This window comes from Notothenia rossii (assembly GCF_949606895.1).
Source record: "Notothenia rossii genome assembly, chromosome: 9".
Taxonomy (NCBI): domain Eukaryota; kingdom Metazoa; phylum Chordata; class Actinopteri; order Perciformes; family Nototheniidae; genus Notothenia; species Notothenia rossii.
The window spans coordinates 81,829,297-81,850,125 of record NC_136907.1 but is presented as its reverse complement, the minus strand read 5'-3'; the positions used below and the strand labels follow the sequence as shown (position 1 = coordinate 81,850,125).

Below are 20,829 nucleotides of genomic sequence, written 5' to 3'. Positions count from 1 at the left end.
GAAGAGGGGACACATGTTGATGTAGAAGAGACATGAAGAAGAGGGGACACATGTTGATGTAGAAGAGACATGAAGAAGAGGGGACACATGTTGATGTAGAAGAGACATGAAGAAGAGGGGACACATGTTGATGTAGAAGAGACATGGAGAAGAGGGGACACATGTTGATGTAGAGGAGACATGAAGAAGAGGTGGACACATGTTGATGTAGAAGAGACATGAAGAAGAGGGGACACATGTTGATGTAGAAGAGACATGGAGAAGAGGGGACACATGTTGATGTAGAGGAGACATGGAGAAGAGGTGGACACATGTTGATGTAGAAGAGACATGAAGAAGAGGGGACACATGTTGATGTAGAAGAGACATGGAGAAGAGGGGACACATGTTGATGTAGAAGAGACATGGAGAAGAGGGGACACATGTTGATGTAGAGGAGACATGAAGAAGAGGATTTGGCGTGATAGGGGACCTTCAAAGTGTGTCTCACCTGAGTGTAGGTGTCCTCCACGCTGTAGTCCACCAGCACCATGATGAGGATCGCGATGGGGACCCCGAAGTCTCCGATGACCCTACGGAGCTGAAACACGTAGAAAAACAACCCGTTGGACATTTCTGCTCCACAAGACTCTTTGAAATCTGCACTTGTATATTAATAAAGTATTTTTCACAGATTTCGAAGTGACTGTTATTTCGTATTTATTAATTGTTGTGCTTTTATTGAGGTCTTAATGTGTGCATATGAATACATGTGTTTGTTGATTGTTTATAGGATATACATATTTTACACAGATTTTATATATATTTGTATTTTGTTTTGGGATTGTGGGAAACGATCTCTCCGTACACACAAACTGAAAGATTGACAACAACAAATAATCTGAGGGGAATTTCTTGTTGTTTATTTTTAACTTGTGATGTTTTATAAAGCGCATGTGCTGTATGAAAAGTGCTGTACAAATAAAGCTTTGTTATTGTTATTGTTATTGTTATTGTTGCTGACCGTCCCGGGGAAGAAGGAGCTGTTCTTGAACTTGCGCAGGTAGAAGGCGATGAAGTACGTTCCCACCATGAGAACGAAGGACAGCAGAGCGGTGTTCGGCTCTCCAACAACTTTCCCAGGATCCCCGGCGGCCGAGGTAAAGTTGCACAGGGACGGAGACACCGTGATGTTTCCATGGTAACAGTTTTTGAGAGGATGCTCCTGGAAGATCTAGAAAAAACCAAAGAAGAAGAAAAACTCAACGTGACGGAGCAACGACGTGTTTCAGAAACACCGTCAAACACAAGGACACATCACATGTTGGACGCTTTTACCCGAAGGGTACAGACACTCAGTGCTGAGGACAAACCCACAGGAGCAGTTTGGGGTGAGGTCTCTTCAGGGACTCAACGGTTGGGCTCGAATTGTCAGTTTATCTCAGGAACCTTCCTAACAGAGTGAAGTGGCAGCCATGATAAGAGCTGATTCTCCAGAGCAGGGGTTCAAGTCAGAACCGGTATTCCTCCATGTTGTGAGTCTGTGACTCCCTCTCTTGGATATCAGCATGTGAAGGACACTGTTCAGGAACTAGTTGATGCTCTGTATGTGATGACTCCTTCCATTCTGGAGAGGATCACAGATACATGGATCCTGAGGTTGAAGCTCAAGCCGGGGACCAGGGAGATTTTTCACTTTGCATTTTGTATGCCTCGGGATTGTGGGAAACGGTATCGGGATCCCTCTGTCTGTACACACAAACTGAAAGATTGATAATACATTTGACTTTGACCTTTGAAGTTGACTCACCTTGATGAGTTTGGCGAAGGTCTCATAGATGAAGATGAGGGAGATGAGGAAGGAGAAGATCTCCTGAGTGAAGCGGGAGACGAAGCGGACCAGGATGCTTCCCTCGAAGGCCACGGTGAGCAGGACAAGGAGAACCAGCCAGAACCCGATCCACACCCGGCTCGTCAGGTACTCGATGCCGTTGTCTTTACAGAACTGCACACAAACACACCGCAGGGCTCAGGAGCAGCTAGCAGCTTGGCTAGCGTGTGATAATACCCTCCGTCAGTTTGAACCCAACAAACTATAACCCAGTTTTTGTGAGCAACTCATAGTTTGTGTGTAAAGGAAATTGTCTATGGGTATTGAACCAGAACTCAGTTACATAACGTTAGATCTTGATGGTTTGGTTGGATTGGCTCAAGCAAGGAAATCTGGGATTACGTGCAGACGTAGAATAACAGCGCTCTGGAAATAAAGGGGGATCCATTGATTTAACACTACATTGAATATGTGCTGATCTTTGGGCTTTGGAGATGCATCAGGTGGTTTCAAGTCGAGTTGGGATCCTTGCTTTTCATCTGTCAAGAGATGCCTCGTCGATTTATGACATTTTCAGAATTCTTACTTTTTTTTAATCAGAATTCTAAATTGTGTCTCAATTTAGAGGAAAATAAATCAAATATTTTTCTCAGAATTGGAAAAAAATAGGTTTTGTTTTCAAATCTCTGGCTATGTTAGTGACCGTTTGTCTCTGTTACTGAAGAGACATGTTGATATTAACTTTGTCAAAGATCGGATATATAGAATATACATATTTTATACATATCTTTTATATATATGTGTATTTTTGTGTTCTGGATTGTGGGAAACGGTATTTGGATCTCTCTGTCTGTACACACATACAGTTCACTTTGACTTTGAGATAGTGTTCTGATGCAGGTGTGCAGTGTGCAGTGTGCAGTGTGTCAGGTGTGCAGTGTGCAGTGTGTCAGGTGTGCAGTGTGCGGTGTGCAGTGTGCAGTGTGCAGTGTGCAGTGTGTCAGGTGTGCAGTGTGCAGTGTGTCAGGTGTGCAGCGTGCAGCGTGCAGTGTGCAGTGTGCAGTGTGCAGTGTGCAGCGTGTCAGGTGTGCAGTGTGCAGTGTGTCAGGTGTGCAGTGTGCAGTGTGCAGTGTGCAGTGTGTCAGGTGTGCAGCGTGCAGCGTGCAGCGTGCAGTGTGCAGTGTGCAGTGTGCAGTGTGTCAGGTGTGCAGCGTGCAGCGTGCAGCGTGCAGTGTGCAGTGTGCAGTGTGCAGTGTGTCAGGTGTGCAGTGTGTCAGGTGTGCGGTGTGTCAGGTGTGCAGTGTGTCAGGTGTGCAGTGTGTCAGGTGTGTCAGGTGTGCAGTGTGTCAGGTGTGCAGTGTGTCAGGTGTGCGGTGTGTCAGGTGATCTCACGGTGAAGAAAGCCTCCTCGAACACCAGCAGCGGTCCAGAGAAGCCGATCACGAGCAGCGGCTGCGCTCCCAGGACGCTGAACACGATGCCCTGCAGCGCCGTGGCCACGATCAGCTCCGACACCCCGATCAGACCCTCCGTCTTCTCACCTGAGAGCAATCAGAGCGGAGAACCTCAGTGTGAACCTGCTCCATGCAAACATTCACCTGAAGAACCTCTCTGTGAACCTGCTCCATTCAAACATTCACCTGAAGAACCTCAGTGTGAACCTGCTCCATGCAAACATTCACCTGAAGAACCTCAGTGTGAACCTGCTCCATTCAAACATTCACCTGAAGAACCTCAGTGTGAACCTGCTCCATGCAAACATTCACCTGAAGAACCTCAGTGTGAACCTGCTCCATGCAAACATTCACCTGAAGAACCTCAGTGTGAACCTGCTCCATGCAAACATTCACCTGAAGAACCTCAGTGTGAACCTGCTCCATGCAAACATTCACCTGAAGAACCTCTCTGTGAACCTGTTCCATTCAAACATTCACCTGAAGAACCTCAGTGTGAACCTGCTCCATGCAAACATTCACCTGAAGAACCTCTCTGTGAACCTGCTCCATTTAAACATTCAACTGAAGAACCTCAGTGTGAACCTGCTCCATTCAAACATTCACCTGAAGAACCTCTCTGTGAACCTGCTCCATTCAAACATTCACCTGAAGAACCTCTCTGTGAACCTGCTCCATTCAAACATTCACCTGAAGAACCTCAGTGTGAACCTGCTCCATGCAAACATTCACCTGAAGAACCTCAGTGTGAACCTGCTCTATTCAAACATTCACCTGAAGAACCTCAGTGTGAACCTGCTCCATGCAAACATTCAACTGAAGAACCTCAGTGTGAACCTGCTCTATTCAAACATTCACCTGAAGAACCTCAGTGTGAACCTGCTCCATTCAAACATTCACCTGAAGAACCTCAGTGTGAACCTGCTCCATTCAAACATTCACCTGAAGAACCTCAGTGTGAACCTGCTCCATGCAAACATTCACCTGAAGAACCTCAGTGTGAACCTGCTCCATGCAAACATTCACCTGAAGAACCTCTCTGTGAACCTGCTCCATTCAAACATTCACCTGAAGAACCTCTCTGTGAACCTGCTCCATGCAAACATTCACCTGAAGAACCTCTCTGTGAACCTGCTCCATGCAAACATTCACCTGAAGAACCTCTCTGTGAACCTGCTCCATGCAAACATTCACCTGAAGAACCTCAGTGTGGACCTGCTCCATGCAAACATTCACCTGAAGAACCTCTCTGTGAACCTGCTCCATTCAAACATTCACCTGAAGAACCTCTCTGTGAACCTGCTCCATTCAAACATTCACCTGAAGAACCTCTCTGTGAACCTGCTCCATGCAAACATTCACCTGAAGAACCTCTCTGTGAACCTGCTCCATTCAAACATTCACCTGAAGAACCTCAGTGTGAACCTGCTCCATGCAAACATTCACCTGAAGAACCTCAGTGTGAACCTGCTCCATGGAAACATTCACCTGAAGAACCTCAGTGTGAACCTGCTCCATGCAAACATTCACCTGAAGAACCTCAGTGTGAACCTGCTCCATTCAAACATTCACCTGAAGAACCTCTCTGTGAACCTGCTCCATGCAAACATTCACCTGAAGAACCTCAGTGTGAACCTGCTCCATGCAAACATTCACCTGAAGAACCTCAGTGTGAACCTGCTCTATTCAAACATTCACCTGAAGAACCTCAGTGTGAACCTGCTCCATGCAAACATTCACCTGAAGAACCTCACGTGAACCTGCTCCATGTAAACATTCAACTGAAGAACCTCAGTGTGAACCTGCTCCATTTAAACATTCACCTGAAGAACCTCAGTGTGAACCTGCTCCATGCAAACATTCACCTGAAGAACCTCACGTGAACCTGCTCCATGTAAACATTCAACTGAAGAACCTCAGTGTGAACCTGCTCCATTTAAACATTCACCTGAAGAACCTCTCTGTGAACCTGCTCCATGCAAACATTCACCTGAAGAACCTCAGTGTGAACCTGCTCCATTCAAACATTCACCTGAAGAACCTCAGTGTGAACCTGCTCCATGCAAACATTCACCTGAAGAACCTCAGTGTGAACCTGCTCCATTCAAACATTCACCTGAAGAACCTCAGTGTGAACCTGCTCCATGCAAACATTCACCTGAAGAACCTCAGTGTGAACCTGCTCCATTCAAACATTCACCTGAAGAACCTCTCTGTGAACCTGCTCCATGCAAACATTCACCTGAAGAACCTCTCTGTGAACCTGCTCCATGCAAACATTCACCTGAAGAACCTCTCTGTGAACCTGCTCCATGCAAACATTCACCTGAAGAACCTCAGTGTGAACCTGACTCACTGAGACGTCTCCGTGTTTCAGAGACTCACTGAGACGTCTCCGTGTTTCAGAGACTCACTGAGACGTCTCCGTGTTTCAGAGACTCATTGAGACGTCTCCGTGTTTCAGAGACTCACTGAGACGTCTCCGTGTTTCAGAGACTCACTGAGACGTCTCCGTGTTTCAGAGACTCACTGAGACGTCTCCGTGTTTCAGAGACTCACTGAGACGTCTCCGTGTTTCAGAGACTCACTGAGAAGTCTCCGTGTTTCAGAGACTCATTGAAGCGTCTCTGTGTTTCAGAGACTCATTGAAGCGTCTCCGTGTTTCAGAGACTCACTGAGACGTGTCCGTGTTTCAGAGACTCACTGAGAAGTCTCCGTGTTTCAGAGACTCATTGAAGCGTCTCCGTGTTTCAGAGACTCACTGAGACGTGTCCGTGTTTCAGAGACTCATTGAAACGTCTCCGTGTTTCAAAGACTCACTGAGACGTGTCCGTGTTTCAGAGACTCATTGAGACGTCTCCGTGTTTCAAAGACTCACTGAGACGTCTCCGTGTTTCAGAGACTCATTGAAACGTCTCCGTGTTTCAGAGACTCACTGAGACGTCTCCGTGTTTCAGAGACTCACTGAGACGTCTCCGTGTTTCAGAGACTCATTGAGACGTCTCTGTGTTTCAGAGACTCATTGAGACGTCTCCGTGTTTCAGAGACTCATTGAAACGTCTTCGTGTTTCAGAGACTCATTGAGACGTCTCTGTGTTTCAGAGACTCACTGAGACGTCTCCGTGTTTCAGAGACTCATTGAAACGTCTCTGTGTTTCAGAGACTCATTGAGACGTCTCCGTGTTTCAGAGACTCATTGAGACGTCTCTGTGTTTCAGAGACTCATTGAAACGTCTTCGTGTTTCAGAGACTCATTGAGACGTCTCCGTGTTTCAGAGACTCATTGAGACGTCTCTGTGTTTCAGAGACTCATTGAAACGTCTCTGTGTTTCAGAGACTCATTGAGACGTCTCCGTGTTTCAGAGACTCACCCAGAAGTCCTCCGAAGGTAATGGCGGGCGACAGCGAGGCGAAGTAGATGAAGACGATGGCGGCCATGCACTGAGCGTTGAGAGCGTCCCGGATGTCGCTGAGATACTGAGGGTATCGTCGCTTCACGTCTTTGATCAGACCTCCGAACAGACGGCCCGACCGCCGCAGGGGCTCCTCGCCCACTTTGGAGGGAACCAGGGAGTCTGGAAATCATGACATGTTTTAGCAGAATTACGATTTTTCAATTCAGAATTTTCACTTTCCTTAGAAATCTGATATTTCATGAAAGAGAAAAAAAATCAGAATTCTTACATTTTTAGAACTAAAACATTTCATCACAATTCAGATTTTTTCATGAAAAACAATAAGAAGTACAATTCACAATTTTGACTTTTTTCTCAGAACTCACAAAAAAAAACTGAATTTCAACTTTTTTCTTAATATTGTGGGATTTTCACAAAAATATAAATGTTTCTTCCTCTGAAATGCTCAGGAAATAAAAAGATATAAGAATTATTCATGAAATTTTATGATTTTCAAAATTCTGACAAATATTTTTTTTGAATTCTCAGAATTCTTACATTTTTAGGAAAAAAATTAAACTTTTTTCATCACCTTTAAGATGTTTTCAGGAAAGAAAATAAGAAAAACAATTTAATAATTTAGACTTTTTTTCAATTTTCTTTGGACATTTTCACGAAATATTATTAATTTAAAAATGAACAAAAACAAAATCTGAAGTTATACTTTTTTCTCCAAAATAAAAAGTTTATCTCAGAATTCTAGCTTGTATGAACAAAATGACTCGACATACAAAGATATTACATAGAAAAAGCTTCCCTTATGTTGATGAGGGTCCACTGTAAGGCTCAGGTTGTAATCCTTCTCATGTTTAATCCTAACAACATACATACATGAAGCAGCAGCTGAAGAGCACGGACCTTCATCCAGCTGGACGCTGCCCTGCTTCTCCTGCAGCTTCCCGCTCTCCTCCTCTCTCTTCCGGAGCATTTCCCTCTGGAAGCGAGCGACCGAGTGCAGCAGCTCGTCTCCGCCCACGTCGGACGGAGGCAGCACCACGCTGCAGTCCAGGAACAGGTTGATGGCCGTCAGAAGGTCCTGCCGCTCGTCCGCCTGGTACGCCGCCTCGTGGAAGTGCTGAGGAACACAACAACGGTTTATCACAATACCATCAGGGACACCGTACATCAGCACGGAGGCTAACCGGTGCTAACATGTTACCTGAGTAGCATGCACACAAACAAAAAGATTAAAGATTAAAAAAATATATAATTAAAAAAGTTACACCATTTACAAAAAACACATCCTGTAACAGTTGTGAGGATTTAGCAGCCAGGTATATACTGCACATTATTAACGGCATATGTTTGGTTTTAGCTCTGCAGGACTCACCTTGTCGGACATGAGCGTGGAGATGGAGCGTCCGATCTGGTGGTAGTCCATGTTGGCGGTGGGGGGGCCGAGCAGGAGAAACAGGAACCTCACGGGGACCGGGACCTCCAGGACAGAGTCCAGCAGGACCGCCTCCTGCAGCCGGACAAACGCCATGGAGGGCTGTTCCAGGAAACCCACTGAGCCTGAAGACACAGCAGAGGGACGTTAACCCATGCTGCCTGAAGACACAGCAGGGGGACGTTAACCCACTGAGCCTGAAGACACAGCAGAGGGACGTCAACACACTGAGCCTGAAGACACAGCAGAGGGACGTTAACCCACGCTGCCTGAAGACACAGCAGAGGGACGTTAACCCACGCTGCCTGAAGACACAGCAGAGGGACGTTAACCCACGCTGCCTGAAGACACAGCAGAGGGACGTTAACCCACTGAGCCTGAAGACACAGCAGAGGGACGTTAACCCACTGAGGCTGAAGACACAGCAGAGGGACGTTAACCCACGCTGCCTGAAGACACAGCAGAGGGACGTTAACCCACTGAGCCTGAAGACACAGCAGAGGGACGTTAACCCACTGAGCCTGAAGACACAGCAGAGGGACGTTAACCCACGCTGCCTGAAGACACAGCAGAGGGACGTTAACCCACGCTGCCTGAAGACACAGCAGAGGGACGTTAACCCACTGAGCCTGAAGACACAGCAGAGGGACGTTAACCCACTGAGCCTGAAGACACAGCAGAGGGACGTTAACCCACTGAGCCTGAAGACACAGCAGAGGGACGTTAACCCACGCTGCCTGAAGACACAGCAGAGGGACGTTAACCCACTGAAGCTCCATGAGGAACACATGAGGAAGTGGTGACTGTGATGGAAACTTCTGGACCAATGGAGACTCAGAGACACAAGAGAGCAGGAACTCTGATGGAAACACTGCTGGTTTATTTGGAGCTTCTGCCGGAGAAAAAGACATGTGATCTGTGTTTCTGAAGATCTCTACCCCAGACCATGCATTTAGCTCTGAGATAATAACCAACATGCTGCAGACCAAGATACATCACTATAGCCTCTATCAGCTGACCCAACAGGCAGGAGCAGAGAGACACTGAGAGCAGCTCTGCTCAGTGAGGACACAGGATCTCCCCAGAGAGGAGGATTCGTACCAACGAGCACCACCGTGGCCTCGGCTCGCTCCGGGATCTTCTCCATCAGCTTCACCTCGTGCTTGGATCTGGACTGAGTGACGGGCAGCGCCTCGTTCTGAAAACACACACACATGTTTACACATAGAAAGCTGCGTTATGAGTCCTGAACCCTGAACCCTGAGTCAGCATTATGAGTCCTGAACCCTGAGTCAGCATTATGAGTCCTGAACCCTGAGTCAGCATTATGAGTCCTGAACCCTGACATGAGTCAGCATTATGAGTCCTGAACCCTGAGTCAGCATTATGAGTCCTGAACCCTGAGTCAGCATTATGAGTCCTGAACCCTGAGTCAGCATTATGAGTCCTGAACCCTGAGTCAGCGTTATGAGTCCTGAACCCTGAGTCAGCATTATGAGTCCTGAACCCTAAGTCAGCATTATGAGTCCTGAACCCTGAGTCAGCATTATGAGTCCTGAACCCTGAGTCAGCATTATGAGTCCTGAACCCTGAGTCAGCATTATGAGTCCTGAACCCTGAGTCAGCATTATGAGTCCTGAACCCTGAGTCAGCATTTTGAGTCCTGAACCCTAAGTCAGCATTATGAGTCCTGAACCCTGAGTCAGCATTATGAGTCCTGAACCCTGTGTCAGCATTATGAGTCCTGAACTCTGAGTCAGCATTATGAGTCCTGAACCCTAAGTCAGCATTATGAGTCCTGAACCCTGAGTCAGCATTATGAGTCCTGAACCCTGAGTCAGCGTTATGAGTCCTGAACCCTGTGTCAGCATTATGAGTCCTGAACTCTGAGTCAGCATTATGAGTCCTGAACCCTGAGTCAGCATTATGAGTCCTGAACTCTGAGTCAGCATTATGAGTCCTGAACCCTGAGTCAGCATTTTGAGTCCTGAACCCTAAGTCAGCATTATGAGTCCTGAACCCTAAGTCAGCATTATGAGTCCTGAACCCTGAGTCAGCATTATGAGTCCTGAACCCTAAGTCAGCATTATGAGTCCTGAACCCTGAGTCAGCATTATGAGTCCTGAACCCTGAGTCAGCGTTATGAGTCCTGAACCCTGTGTCAGCATTATGAGTCCTGAACTCTGAGTCAGCATTATGAGTCCTGAACCCTGAGTCAGCATTATGAGTCCTGAACTCTGAGTCAGCATTATGAGTCCTGAACTCTGAGTCAGCATTATGAGTCCTGAACTCTGAGTCAGCATTATGAGTCCTGAACCCTGAGTCAGCATTATGAGTCCTGAACTCTGAGTCAGCATTATGAGTCCTGAACCCTAAACCCTGAGTCAGCATTATGAGTCCTCACCCCTGAGTCAGCATCACTTCCTGGTCTGGAGGTCAATGGTTTTCTGAATGTGTTTTTGGTTATCCTGAACTGAGGTCTGTGGTTAACCAAACTGGAGAGATTTACTTAAGAAATGATTTTAAATGATCAGATTTTGGGAGAGATGTGCGCACAATGTTTGATAAACGGTTAAAGTTTTCACCTTGCTCTTTTCCCCGTCAGCCTCTCTGTGATTGGTCAGATGGATGGAGGGCTGTGATTGGCCATTGTGGCAGTCAATCAGGGCGTCCATGTTGGCTGCAGAGATGTTTTTACTGAACAGGCTGTGGTCCTTCTCATCACTGGGGTGACTGGGGAGGAAACAGAATACACATGTGATATCCACTGATGACTGATTGGATGTGCTCTGGGTCATGTGACCATGCTGAACCTGTGTCTGAGCAGCAGAACTCCCAGGACGTTGGCTCTGTCTTCAGCTTTGATCAGATCTGAGATCACCATCTGCTCGACCACCTGCTGAGCGATGCCTGGCAGCGTCTTCTGCTTCAGGTCCAGCAGCACGGCGCCTGGAAGTACAGCCATCGGTTTCATGAGGTCATTTGTCCAAACTACGGCCCACTCACCATTTTGAATCATTTTGAATATTGCAGTGTGAGTGTGACAGTGAGTGAGAGTGTCACAGTGAGTGAGAGTGTCACAGTGAGAGTGCCACAGTGAGTGAGAGTGTCACAGTGAGAGTGTCACAGAGAGAGTGTCACAGTGAGAGTGTCACAGTGAGAGTGTCACAGTGAGTGTCACATTGCAGTGAGAGTGTCACAGTGAGTGAGAGTGTCAAAGTGAGTGTCACAGAGAGTGAGAGTGTCACAGTGAGAGTGTCGCAGTGCATTGTGAGTGTCACAGTGAGAGTGTGACAGAGAGTGTCACAGTGAGAGTGTCACAGTGAGAGTGTCACAGTGAGTGTGACAGTGAGAGTGTGACAGAGAGTGTCACAGTGCAGTGAGAGTGTCACAGTGAGTGTGACAGTGAGAGTGTCACAGTGAGTGTGACAGTGAGAGTGTGACAGAGAGTGTCACAGTGAGTGTCACAGTGAGAGTGTCACAGTGAGAGTGTGACAGAGAGTGTCACAGTGCAGTGAGAGTGTCACAGTGAGTGTGACAGTGAGAGTGTGACAGATAGTGTCACAGTGAGTGTCACAGTGAGAGTGTCACAGTGAGTGTCACAGAGAGTGAGAGTGTCACAGTGAGTGTGACAGTGAGAGTGTGACAGAGAGTGTCACAGTGAGAGTGTCACAGTGAGTGTCGCAGTGAGTGAGAGTGTCACAGTGAGTTTCACAGTGAGTGTCACAGTGCAGTGTGAGTGTCACAGTGAGTGTCACAGTGCAGTGAGAGTGTCACAGTGAGTGAGAGTGTCACAGTGAGTGAGAGTGTCCAAGTGAGAGTGTCACAGTGAGTGAGACTGTCACAGTGAGAGTGTCACAGTGAGTGTCACAGTGAGTGAGAGTGTCACAGTGAGTGAGAGTGTCACAGTGAGAGTGTGACAGAGAGTGAGAGTGTCACAGTGAGAGTGTGACGGAGAGTGAGAGTGTCACAGTGAGAGTGTCACAGTGAGTGAGAGTGTCACAGTGAGTGTGTCACAGTGAGTGTGTCACAGTGAGTGAGAGTGTCACAGTGAGTGTGTCACAGTGAGTGTCAAAGTGAGAGTGTCACAGTGAGAGTGTCACAGTGAGAGTGTCACAGTGAGTGAGAGTGTCACAGAGAGTGAGAGTGTCACAGAGAATGTCACAGTGAGTGTCACAGTGCAGTGAGAGTGTCACAGAGAGTGTCACAGTGCAGTGAGAGTGTCACAGTGAGTGTGTCACAGTGAGTGTCACAGTGAGTGAGAGTGTCACAGTGAGTGTGTCACAGTGAGTGTCACAGTGAGTGAGAGTGTCAAAGAGAGTGAGAGTGTCACAGAGAGTGTCACAGTGCAGTGAGAGTGTCACAGTGAGTGTGTCACAGTGAGTGTCACAGTGAGTGAGAGTGTCACAGTGAGTGTGTCACAGTGAGTGTCACAGTGAGTGAGAGTGTCAAAGAGAGTGAGAGTGTCACAGAGAGTGTCACAGTGAGTGAGAGTGTCACAGTGCAGTGAGAGTGTCACAGTGAGTGAGAGTGTCACAGAGAGTGTCACAGTGAGTGAGAGTGTCACAGAGAGTGTCACAGTGAGTGAGTGTGTCACAGTGAGTGAGAGTGTCACAGTGAGAGTGTCACAGTGAGTGAGAGTGTCACAGTGAGAGTGTCACAGTGAGTGTCACAGAGAGTGAGAGTGTCACAGTGAGAGTGTCACAGTGAATGAGAGTGTCACAGTGAGTGTCACAGTGAGTTTCACAGTGAGAGTGTCACAGAGAGTGTCACAGAGAGTGAGAGTGTCACAGTGAGTGTCACAGTGAGAGTGTCACAGTGAGAGTGAGTGTCACAGTGCAGTGTGAGTGTCACAGTGAGTGAGAGTGTCACAGTGAGAGTGTCACAGTGAGTGTCACAGTGAGTGTCACAGTGAGAGTGTCACAGTGAGAGTGTCACAGAGAGTGTCACAGAGAGTCTCACAGTGAGAGTGTCACAGTGAGTGAGAGTGTCACAGTGAGAGTGTGACAGTGAGTGAGAGTGTCACAGTGAGAGTGTCACAGTGAGAGTGTGACAGTGAGTGAGAGTGTCATAGTGAGTGTCACCGTGAGTGTCACAGAGAGTGTCACAGAGAGTGAGAGTGTCACAGAGAGTGTCACAGTGCAGTGAGAGTGTCACAGTGAGTGAGTGTGTCACAGTGAGTGAGAGTGTCACAGTGAGAGTGTCACAGTGAGTGAGAGTGTCACAGTGAGAGTGTCACAGTGAGTGAGAGTGTCACAGTGAGAGTGTCACAGTGAGTGAGAGTGTCACAGTGAGAGTGTCAAAGTGAGTGTGTCACAGTGAGTGTCACAGTGAGTGAGAGTGTCACAGTGAGAGTGTCACAGTGAGTGAGAGTGTCACAGTGAGTGTCACAGTGAGTTTCACAGTGAGTTTCACAGTGAGAGTGTCACAGTGAGAGTGTCACAGTGAGAGTGTCAAAGTGAGTGTGTCACAGTGAGTGTCACAGTGAGTGAGAGTGTCACAGTGAGTGAGAGTGTCACAGTGAGTGTCACAGTGAGTGTCACAGTGAGAGTGTCACAGTGAGTGTCACAGTGAGTGTCACATTGCAGTGAGAGTGTCACAGTGAGTGAGAGTGTCAAAGTGAGTGTCACAGAGAGTGAGAGTGTCACAGTGAGAGTGTCGCAGTGCATTGTGAGTGTCACAGTGAGAGTGTGACAGAGAGTGTCACAGTGAGAGTGTCACAGTGAGAGTGTCACAGTGAGTGTGACAGTGAGAGTGTGACAGAGAGTGTCACAGTGCAGTGAGAGTGTCACAGTGAGTGTGACAGTGAGAGTGTCACAGTGAGTGTGACAGTGAGAGTGTGACAGAGAGTGTCACAGTGAGTGTCACAGTGAGAGTGTCACAGTGAGTGTCACAGTGAGTGAGAGTGTCACAGTGAGAGTGTCACAGTGAGTGAGAGTGTCACAGTGAGTGTCACAGTGAGTGTCACAGTGAGTGTCACAGTGAGTGAGAGTGTCACAGTGAGAGTGTCACAGTGAGTGTCACAGTGAGTGAGAGTGTCACAGTGAGTGTCACAGTGAGTGTCACAGTGCAGTGAGAGTGTCACAGTGAGTGTGTCACAGTGAGTGAGAGTGTCACAGTGAGTGTCACAGTGAATGAGAGTGTCACAGTGAGAGTGTCACAGTGAGTGAGAGTGTCACAGTGAGTGTCACAGTGAGTGTCACAGTGAGTGTCACAGTGAGTGAGAGTGTCACAGTGAGAGTGTCACAGTGAGTGTCACAGTGAGTGAGAGTGTCACAGTGAGTGTCACAGTGAGTGTCACAGTGAGTGTCACAGTGCAGTGAGAGTGTCACAGTGAGTGTGTCACAGTGAGTGAGAGTGTCACAGTGAGAGTGTCACAGTGATTGTCACAGAGAGTGAGAGTGTCACAGTGAGTGAGAGTGTCACATCGAGTGTCACAGTGCAGTGAGAGTGTCACAGTGAGAGTGTCACAGTGAGAGTGTCACAGTGCAGTGTCACAGGGAGTGAGAGTGTGACAGAGAGTGAGAGTGTCACAGTGAGTGAGAGTGTCACAGTGAGAGTGTCACAGTGAGAGTGTCACAGTGCAGTGTCACAGGGAGTGAGAGTGTCACAGTGAGTGTCACAGTGAGTGTCACAGTGAGTGAGAGTGTGACAGAGAGTGAGAGTGTGACAGAGAGTGAGAGTGTCACAGTGAGAGTCACAGTGAGTGTCACAGTGAGTGAGAGTGTCACAGTGAGTGAGAGTGTCCCATTGAGAGTGTCACAGTGAGTGTCACAGTGCAGTGAGAGTGTCACAGTGAGAGTGTCACAGTGAGAGAGAGTGTCACAGTGAGAGTGTCACAGTGAGAGTGTCACAGTGCAGTGAGATTTTTTGCCCACAGGGGGCGTCAGAGGGCTCCTCACCGTGGGAGATGGTCTTCCGGAGCTCCAGCAGGGATCTGAAGGAGAGCGAGGCGATGTGAGGTCTCCCCCATCGCTCCGTCTCCTCCTCCACCTCTTCCTCAAACTTTATCCATCGAGCCGTCTCCCTCCACTGCAGCTCCTGGTTCCTGTCGATCACCAGCTCGTTCAGCTCCACGAACACCTGCACAGACACACACACACACACACACACACACACACACACACACACACACACACACACACACACACACACACACACACACACACACACACACACACACACACACACACACACACACACACACACACACACACACACACACATTGCTTAGAGGACACACACACACACACACACACACACACACACACACACACACACACACACACACATTGCTTAGAGGACACACACACATTTGTACCATCCCTATAAAAGAGCTGCATTTTTCTGACGATCTAAAGAAAACAATCTCTATTTTTAATAATGAATTCATCTGAAAGGTCTCATCCTCTCTCTGATCTGCTGCTTCTCTCTATTCTATGTTAAGGTGTCATAGAAGTCCTCTGAGACTTATATGACACAGCTGTAATTAATAAGTGGAGGTTAAAACTCACGAGCTGTGTTTCCATGAATGGCACTCATATGGAAACGTCAGGATAAAAAATAAAAAAAACTGCAAAAAGATCTCCCTCTCTTGAGGTGATTCTACCTTAAATGGATCTATAGCAGTTTTCCGGGTCGCTTTGCCCCGGTCTTTATGAGACCTGATATCAGACCTGTATCCCCTCACGTTCACATGTAAAAACAGTGCAGCTTCAGAGAGGAACTGGTTTGGGTAAAAAATGATGATGTCCCGTTAATAAAGATGTGTTTATTCTCATCATTGCCCAATACTCACAAAGTACAACTTGTTGAGCTGGGAAAATGTAATGAGATATGCAAATGCTTGCCTCATGTACAAAATAATACACGGCCTCACCTCACCTACGCTCAGACATGTGATCACCATACGCACACCTGTAGGTCAACAAGAGCTGCACCCAGAGGAGACTGCGTTGCTCCATTAAGGAAGAGTTCACCAGCCAATCTTCTTTTTCTTTTAAAGCTGCACAACAGTGGAACTCAATCCCAGTAACCATTAGAGAACAAAACACCTGCAGTTTATTCAAATCTCATATAAAGACATGGTTAGTGGAAAGTCCGCTCTGTCAACACTGCACAATCTGTCCAGGGACTGCTGCAGATGAAAAATAGCCTGTTGGCTAACTCTGGCGCATTTACAGAAATGTTAATCAATGTGCACTGTCCCTGTCAAATAAATAAATTACTCAAATTAATCAAATTAAATATCCTGAATGAGATATTCACTCTCCCTTTCCATCAGCAGCTGATTTATAAATATAGCTGAATTCCCACGAACAACAAGAGAGTCTCCTGAGGGTGAAATCTGTTTTTATATTTTTATCACCCGGCCTGACATGAAGCCTTCCTGACTGACCTCCACTGGAACTGAACCACTCTGTAACCAGACCTAAGTGGACCAGAAACCAGAACCATATGATACACTGTATAGTTTTCCGCACCTGGCTATAAACCTGATTCTGATTCTGATGTAAAAACAAAGGTGAACTTCAAATTGTGACAAAATACATGTAAGGCTAAATGCTGTCAGAAGTGAAAGAGGCAAAGTGACCCGGCCTGGAGCAGGTTAACGAGCTCACCTGTCTGTGTCCACGCTTCAGATCCAGACCCACCATCCTGCAGACCCAACACACCGAACCCAGAACACACACCTCCCACTTCACCTGTGTGTCTCACCTGTGTGTCTCTACCTGAGTCTCTACCTGTGTGTCTCCACCTGTGTGTCTCACCTGTGTGTCTCACCTGTGTGTCTCTACCTGAGTCTCTACCTGTGTGTCTCCATCTGTGTGTCTCTACCTGTGTGTCTCTACCTGTGTGTCTCTACCTGAGTCTCTACCTGTCTTTCTCCATCTGTGTGTCTCTACCTGTGTGTCTCTACCTGTGTGTCTCCACCTGTGTGTCTCTACCTCAGTCTCTACCTGTGTGTCTCCACCTCTCTTCCTGCGTGGCTCCACCTGTCCATCACACAGGTAAAGTGAACTCTGAATAAATCCAATTTGCCTCCCATTCTCCTCACAGCTCCAGGATTAACAGACTCTCAGCTCGTCTTTCGTCCTCTTTTATGACATTTCTATTGTTCAGTCGTCCAACAGCACAGAGTCCCATCAGGCCGAAAACACCCGAACCTGAAATCCCCTGAACCTGAAATCACCTGGACCCGAAATCACCTGAACCTGAAATCACCTGGACCCGAAATCACCTGGACCTGAAATCACCTGGACCTGAAATCACCTGGACCCGAAATGACCTGGACCTGACATCACCTGGACCTGAAATCACCTGGAGCCGAAATCACCTGGACCTGAAATCACCTGGACCTGAAATCACCTGGAGCCGAAATCACCTGGACCTGAAATCACCTGGAGCCGAAATCACCTGGACCTGAAATCACCTGGACCTGAAATCACCCGGACCTGAAATCACCTGGAGCTGAAATCACCTGGAGCTGAACTCACCTGGACCTGAAATCACCTGGAACTGAACTCATCTGGAGCTGAAATCACCTAAACTTGAAATCACCTGGACCTGAAATCACCTAAACTTGAAATCACCTGAACCCTGAAATCACCTGGAACTGAAATCACCTGAACCCTGAAATCAACTGAACCCTGAAATTACCTGGACCTAAAATCACGTGGACCTAAAATCACCTAAACCTGAAATCACCTGGACCTAAAATCACCTAAACTTGAAATCACCTGAACCTGAAATCACCTGAAACTTGAAATCACCTGGACCTGAAATCACCTGGACCTGAAATCACCTGGACCCGAAATGACCTGGACCTGACATCACCTGGACCTGAAATCACCTGGAGCCGAAATCACCTGGACCTGAAATCACCTGGACCTGAAATCACCTGGAGCCGAAATCACCTGGAACTGAAATCACCTGGAGCCGAAATCACCTGGACCTGAAATCACCTGGACCTGAAATCACCCGGACCTGAAATCACCTGGAGCTGAAATCACCTGGAGCTGAACTCACCTGGACCTGAAATCACCTGGAACTGAACTCATCTGGAGCTGAAATCACCTAAACTTGAAATCACCTGGACCTGAAATCACCTAAACTTGAAATCACCTGAACCCTGAAATCACCTGGAACTGAAATCACCTGAACCCTGAAATCAACTGAACCCTGAAATTACCTGGACCTAAAATCACGTGGACCTAAAATCACCTAAACCTGAAATCACCTGGACCTAAAATCACCTAAACTTGAAATCACCTGAACCTGAAATCACCTGAAACTTGAAATCACCTGGAACTGAACTCACCTGGAGCTGAACTCACCTAAACTTGAAATCACCTGGACCTGAAATCCCCTGGAGCTGAACTCACCTAAACTTGAAATCACCTGGAGCTGAACTCACCTGGAGCTGAACTCACCTGGAGCTGAACTCACCTAAACTTGAAATCACCTGGACCTGAAATCCCCTGGAGCTGAACTCACCTAAACTTGAAATCACCTGGACCTGAAATCACCTGAACCCTAAAATCACCTGGAACTGAACTCACCTAAACTTGAAATCACCTGGAGCTGAACTCACCTGGAGCTGAAATCACCTGGAACTGAACTCACCTAAACTTGAAATCACCTGGAACTGAAATCACCTGAACTTGAAATCACCTGAACCTGAAATCACCTGGAACTGAAATCACCTGGAGCTGAACTCACCTGGAACTGAAATCACCTGGAGCTGAACTCACCTAAACTTGAAATCACCTGGACCTGAAATCCCCTGGAGCTGAACTCACCTAAACTTGAAATCACCTGGACCTGAAATCACCTGAACCCTAAAATCACCTGGAGCTGAACTCACCTGGAGCTGAACTCACCTAAACTTGAAATCACCTGGAACTGAAATCACCTGAACTTGAAATCACCTGAACCTGAAATCACCTGGAACTGAAATCACCTGGAGCTGAACTCACCTGGAACTGAAATCACCTGAACCTGAAATCACCTAAACCCTGAAATCACCTGGAACTGAAATCACCTGAACCCTGAAATTACCTGGACCTAAAATCACGTGGACCTAAAATCACCTGAACTTGAAATCACCTGGACCTGAAATCACCTGAACCCTGAAATCACCTGGACCTGAAATCACCTGGACCTGAAATCACCTGGACCTGAAATCACCCGGACCTGAAATCACCTGGAGCTGAAATCACCTGGAGCTGAACTCACCTGGACCTGAAATCACCTGGAACTGAACTCATCTGGAGCTGAAATCACCTAAACTTGAAATCACCTGGACCTGAAATCACCTAAACTTGAAATCACCTGAACCCTGAAATCACCTGGAACTGAAATCACCTGAACCCTGAAATCAACTGAACCCTGAAATTACCTGGACCTAAAATCACGTGGACCTAAAATCACCTAAACTTGAAATCACCTGAACCTGAAATCACCTGAAACTTGAAATCACCTGGAACTGAACTCACCTGGAGCTGAACTCACCTAAACTTGAAATCACCTGGACCTGAAATCCCCTGGAGCTGAACTCACCTAAACTTGAAATCACCTGGAGCTGAACTCACCTGGAGCTGAACTCACCTGGAGCTGAACTCACCTAAACTTGAAATCACCTGGACCTGAAATCCCCTGGAGCTGAACTCACCTAAACTTGAAATCACCTGGACCTGAAATCACCTGAACCCTAAAATCACCTGGAACTGAACTCACCTAAACTTGAAATCACCTGGAGCTGAACTCACCTGGAGCTGAAATCACCTGGAACTGAACTCACCTAAACTTGAAATCACCTGGAACTGAAATCACCTGAACTTGAAATCACCTGAACCTGAAATCACCTGGAACTGAAATCACCTGGAGCTGAACTCACCTGGAACTGAAATCACCTGGAGCTGAACTCACCTAAACTTGAAATCACCTGGACCTGAAATCCCCTGGAGCTGAACTCACCTAAACTTGAAATCACCTGGACCTGAAATCACCTGAACCCTAAAATCACCTGGAGCTGAACTCACCTGGAGCTGAACTCACCTAAACTTGAAATCACCTGGAACTGAAATCACCTGAACTTGAAATCACCTGAACCTGAAATCACCTGGAACTGAAATCACCTGGAGCTGAACTCACCTGGAACTGAAATCACCTGAACCTGAAATCACCTAAACCCTGAAATCACCTGGAACTGAAATCACCTGAACCCTGAAATTACCTGGACCTAAAATCACGTGGACCTAAAATCACCTGAACTTGAAATCACCTGGACCTGAAATCACCTGAACCCTGAAATCACCTGGACCTGAAATCACCTGGACCTGAAATCACCTGGACCTGAAATCACCTGGAGCTGAACTCACCTGGAACTGAACTCACCTGGAGCTGAACTCACCTGAACCTGAAATCACCTGGACCTGAAATCACCTGGAACTGAACTCACCTGGAGCTGAAATCACCTGGAGCTGAAATCACCTGGAACTAAAATCACCTGGAACTGAACTCACCTGGAACTGAAATCACCTGAACCTGAAATCACCTGGAGCTGAAATCACCTGGAACTGAACTCACCTGGAGCTGAAATCACCTGAACTTGAAATCACCTGGACCTGAAATCACCTGGACCTGAAATCACCTGAACCCTGAAATCACCTGGACCTGAAATCACCTGGACCTGAAATCACCTGGAGCTGAAATCAC

At 47.2% G+C, this 20,829-nt stretch overlaps 1 protein-coding gene across 2 annotated transcripts in view; it reads right to left on the bottom strand.

Annotated features, from left to right (window-relative positions):
• slc4a2a (solute carrier family 4 member 2a) overlaps positions 1 to 20,829 on the bottom strand; it is a 44,847-nt gene that overhangs the window by 14,712 nt on the left and 9,306 nt on the right. For both annotated transcript variants that reach the window (XM_079652592.1, XM_079652591.1), the window contains 11 exons: positions 15,012 to 15,192; positions 10,923 to 11,058; positions 10,695 to 10,842; positions 9,211 to 9,307; positions 8,050 to 8,234; positions 7,578 to 7,794; positions 6,636 to 6,839; positions 3,203 to 3,351; positions 1,790 to 1,984; positions 1,004 to 1,213; positions 491 to 580 (listed from right to left, as the gene is read on the bottom strand). In XM_079652592.1, coding sequence (XP_079508718.1) covers positions 491 to 580; positions 1,004 to 1,213; positions 1,790 to 1,984; positions 3,203 to 3,351; positions 6,636 to 6,839; positions 7,578 to 7,794; positions 8,050 to 8,234; positions 9,211 to 9,307; positions 10,695 to 10,842; positions 10,923 to 11,058; positions 15,012 to 15,192 — 1,812 coding nt within the window. The remainder of the gene's footprint in view (positions 1 to 490; positions 581 to 1,003; positions 1,214 to 1,789; positions 1,985 to 3,202; positions 3,352 to 6,635; positions 6,840 to 7,577; positions 7,795 to 8,049; positions 8,235 to 9,210; positions 9,308 to 10,694; positions 10,843 to 10,922; positions 11,059 to 15,011; positions 15,193 to 20,829) is intronic.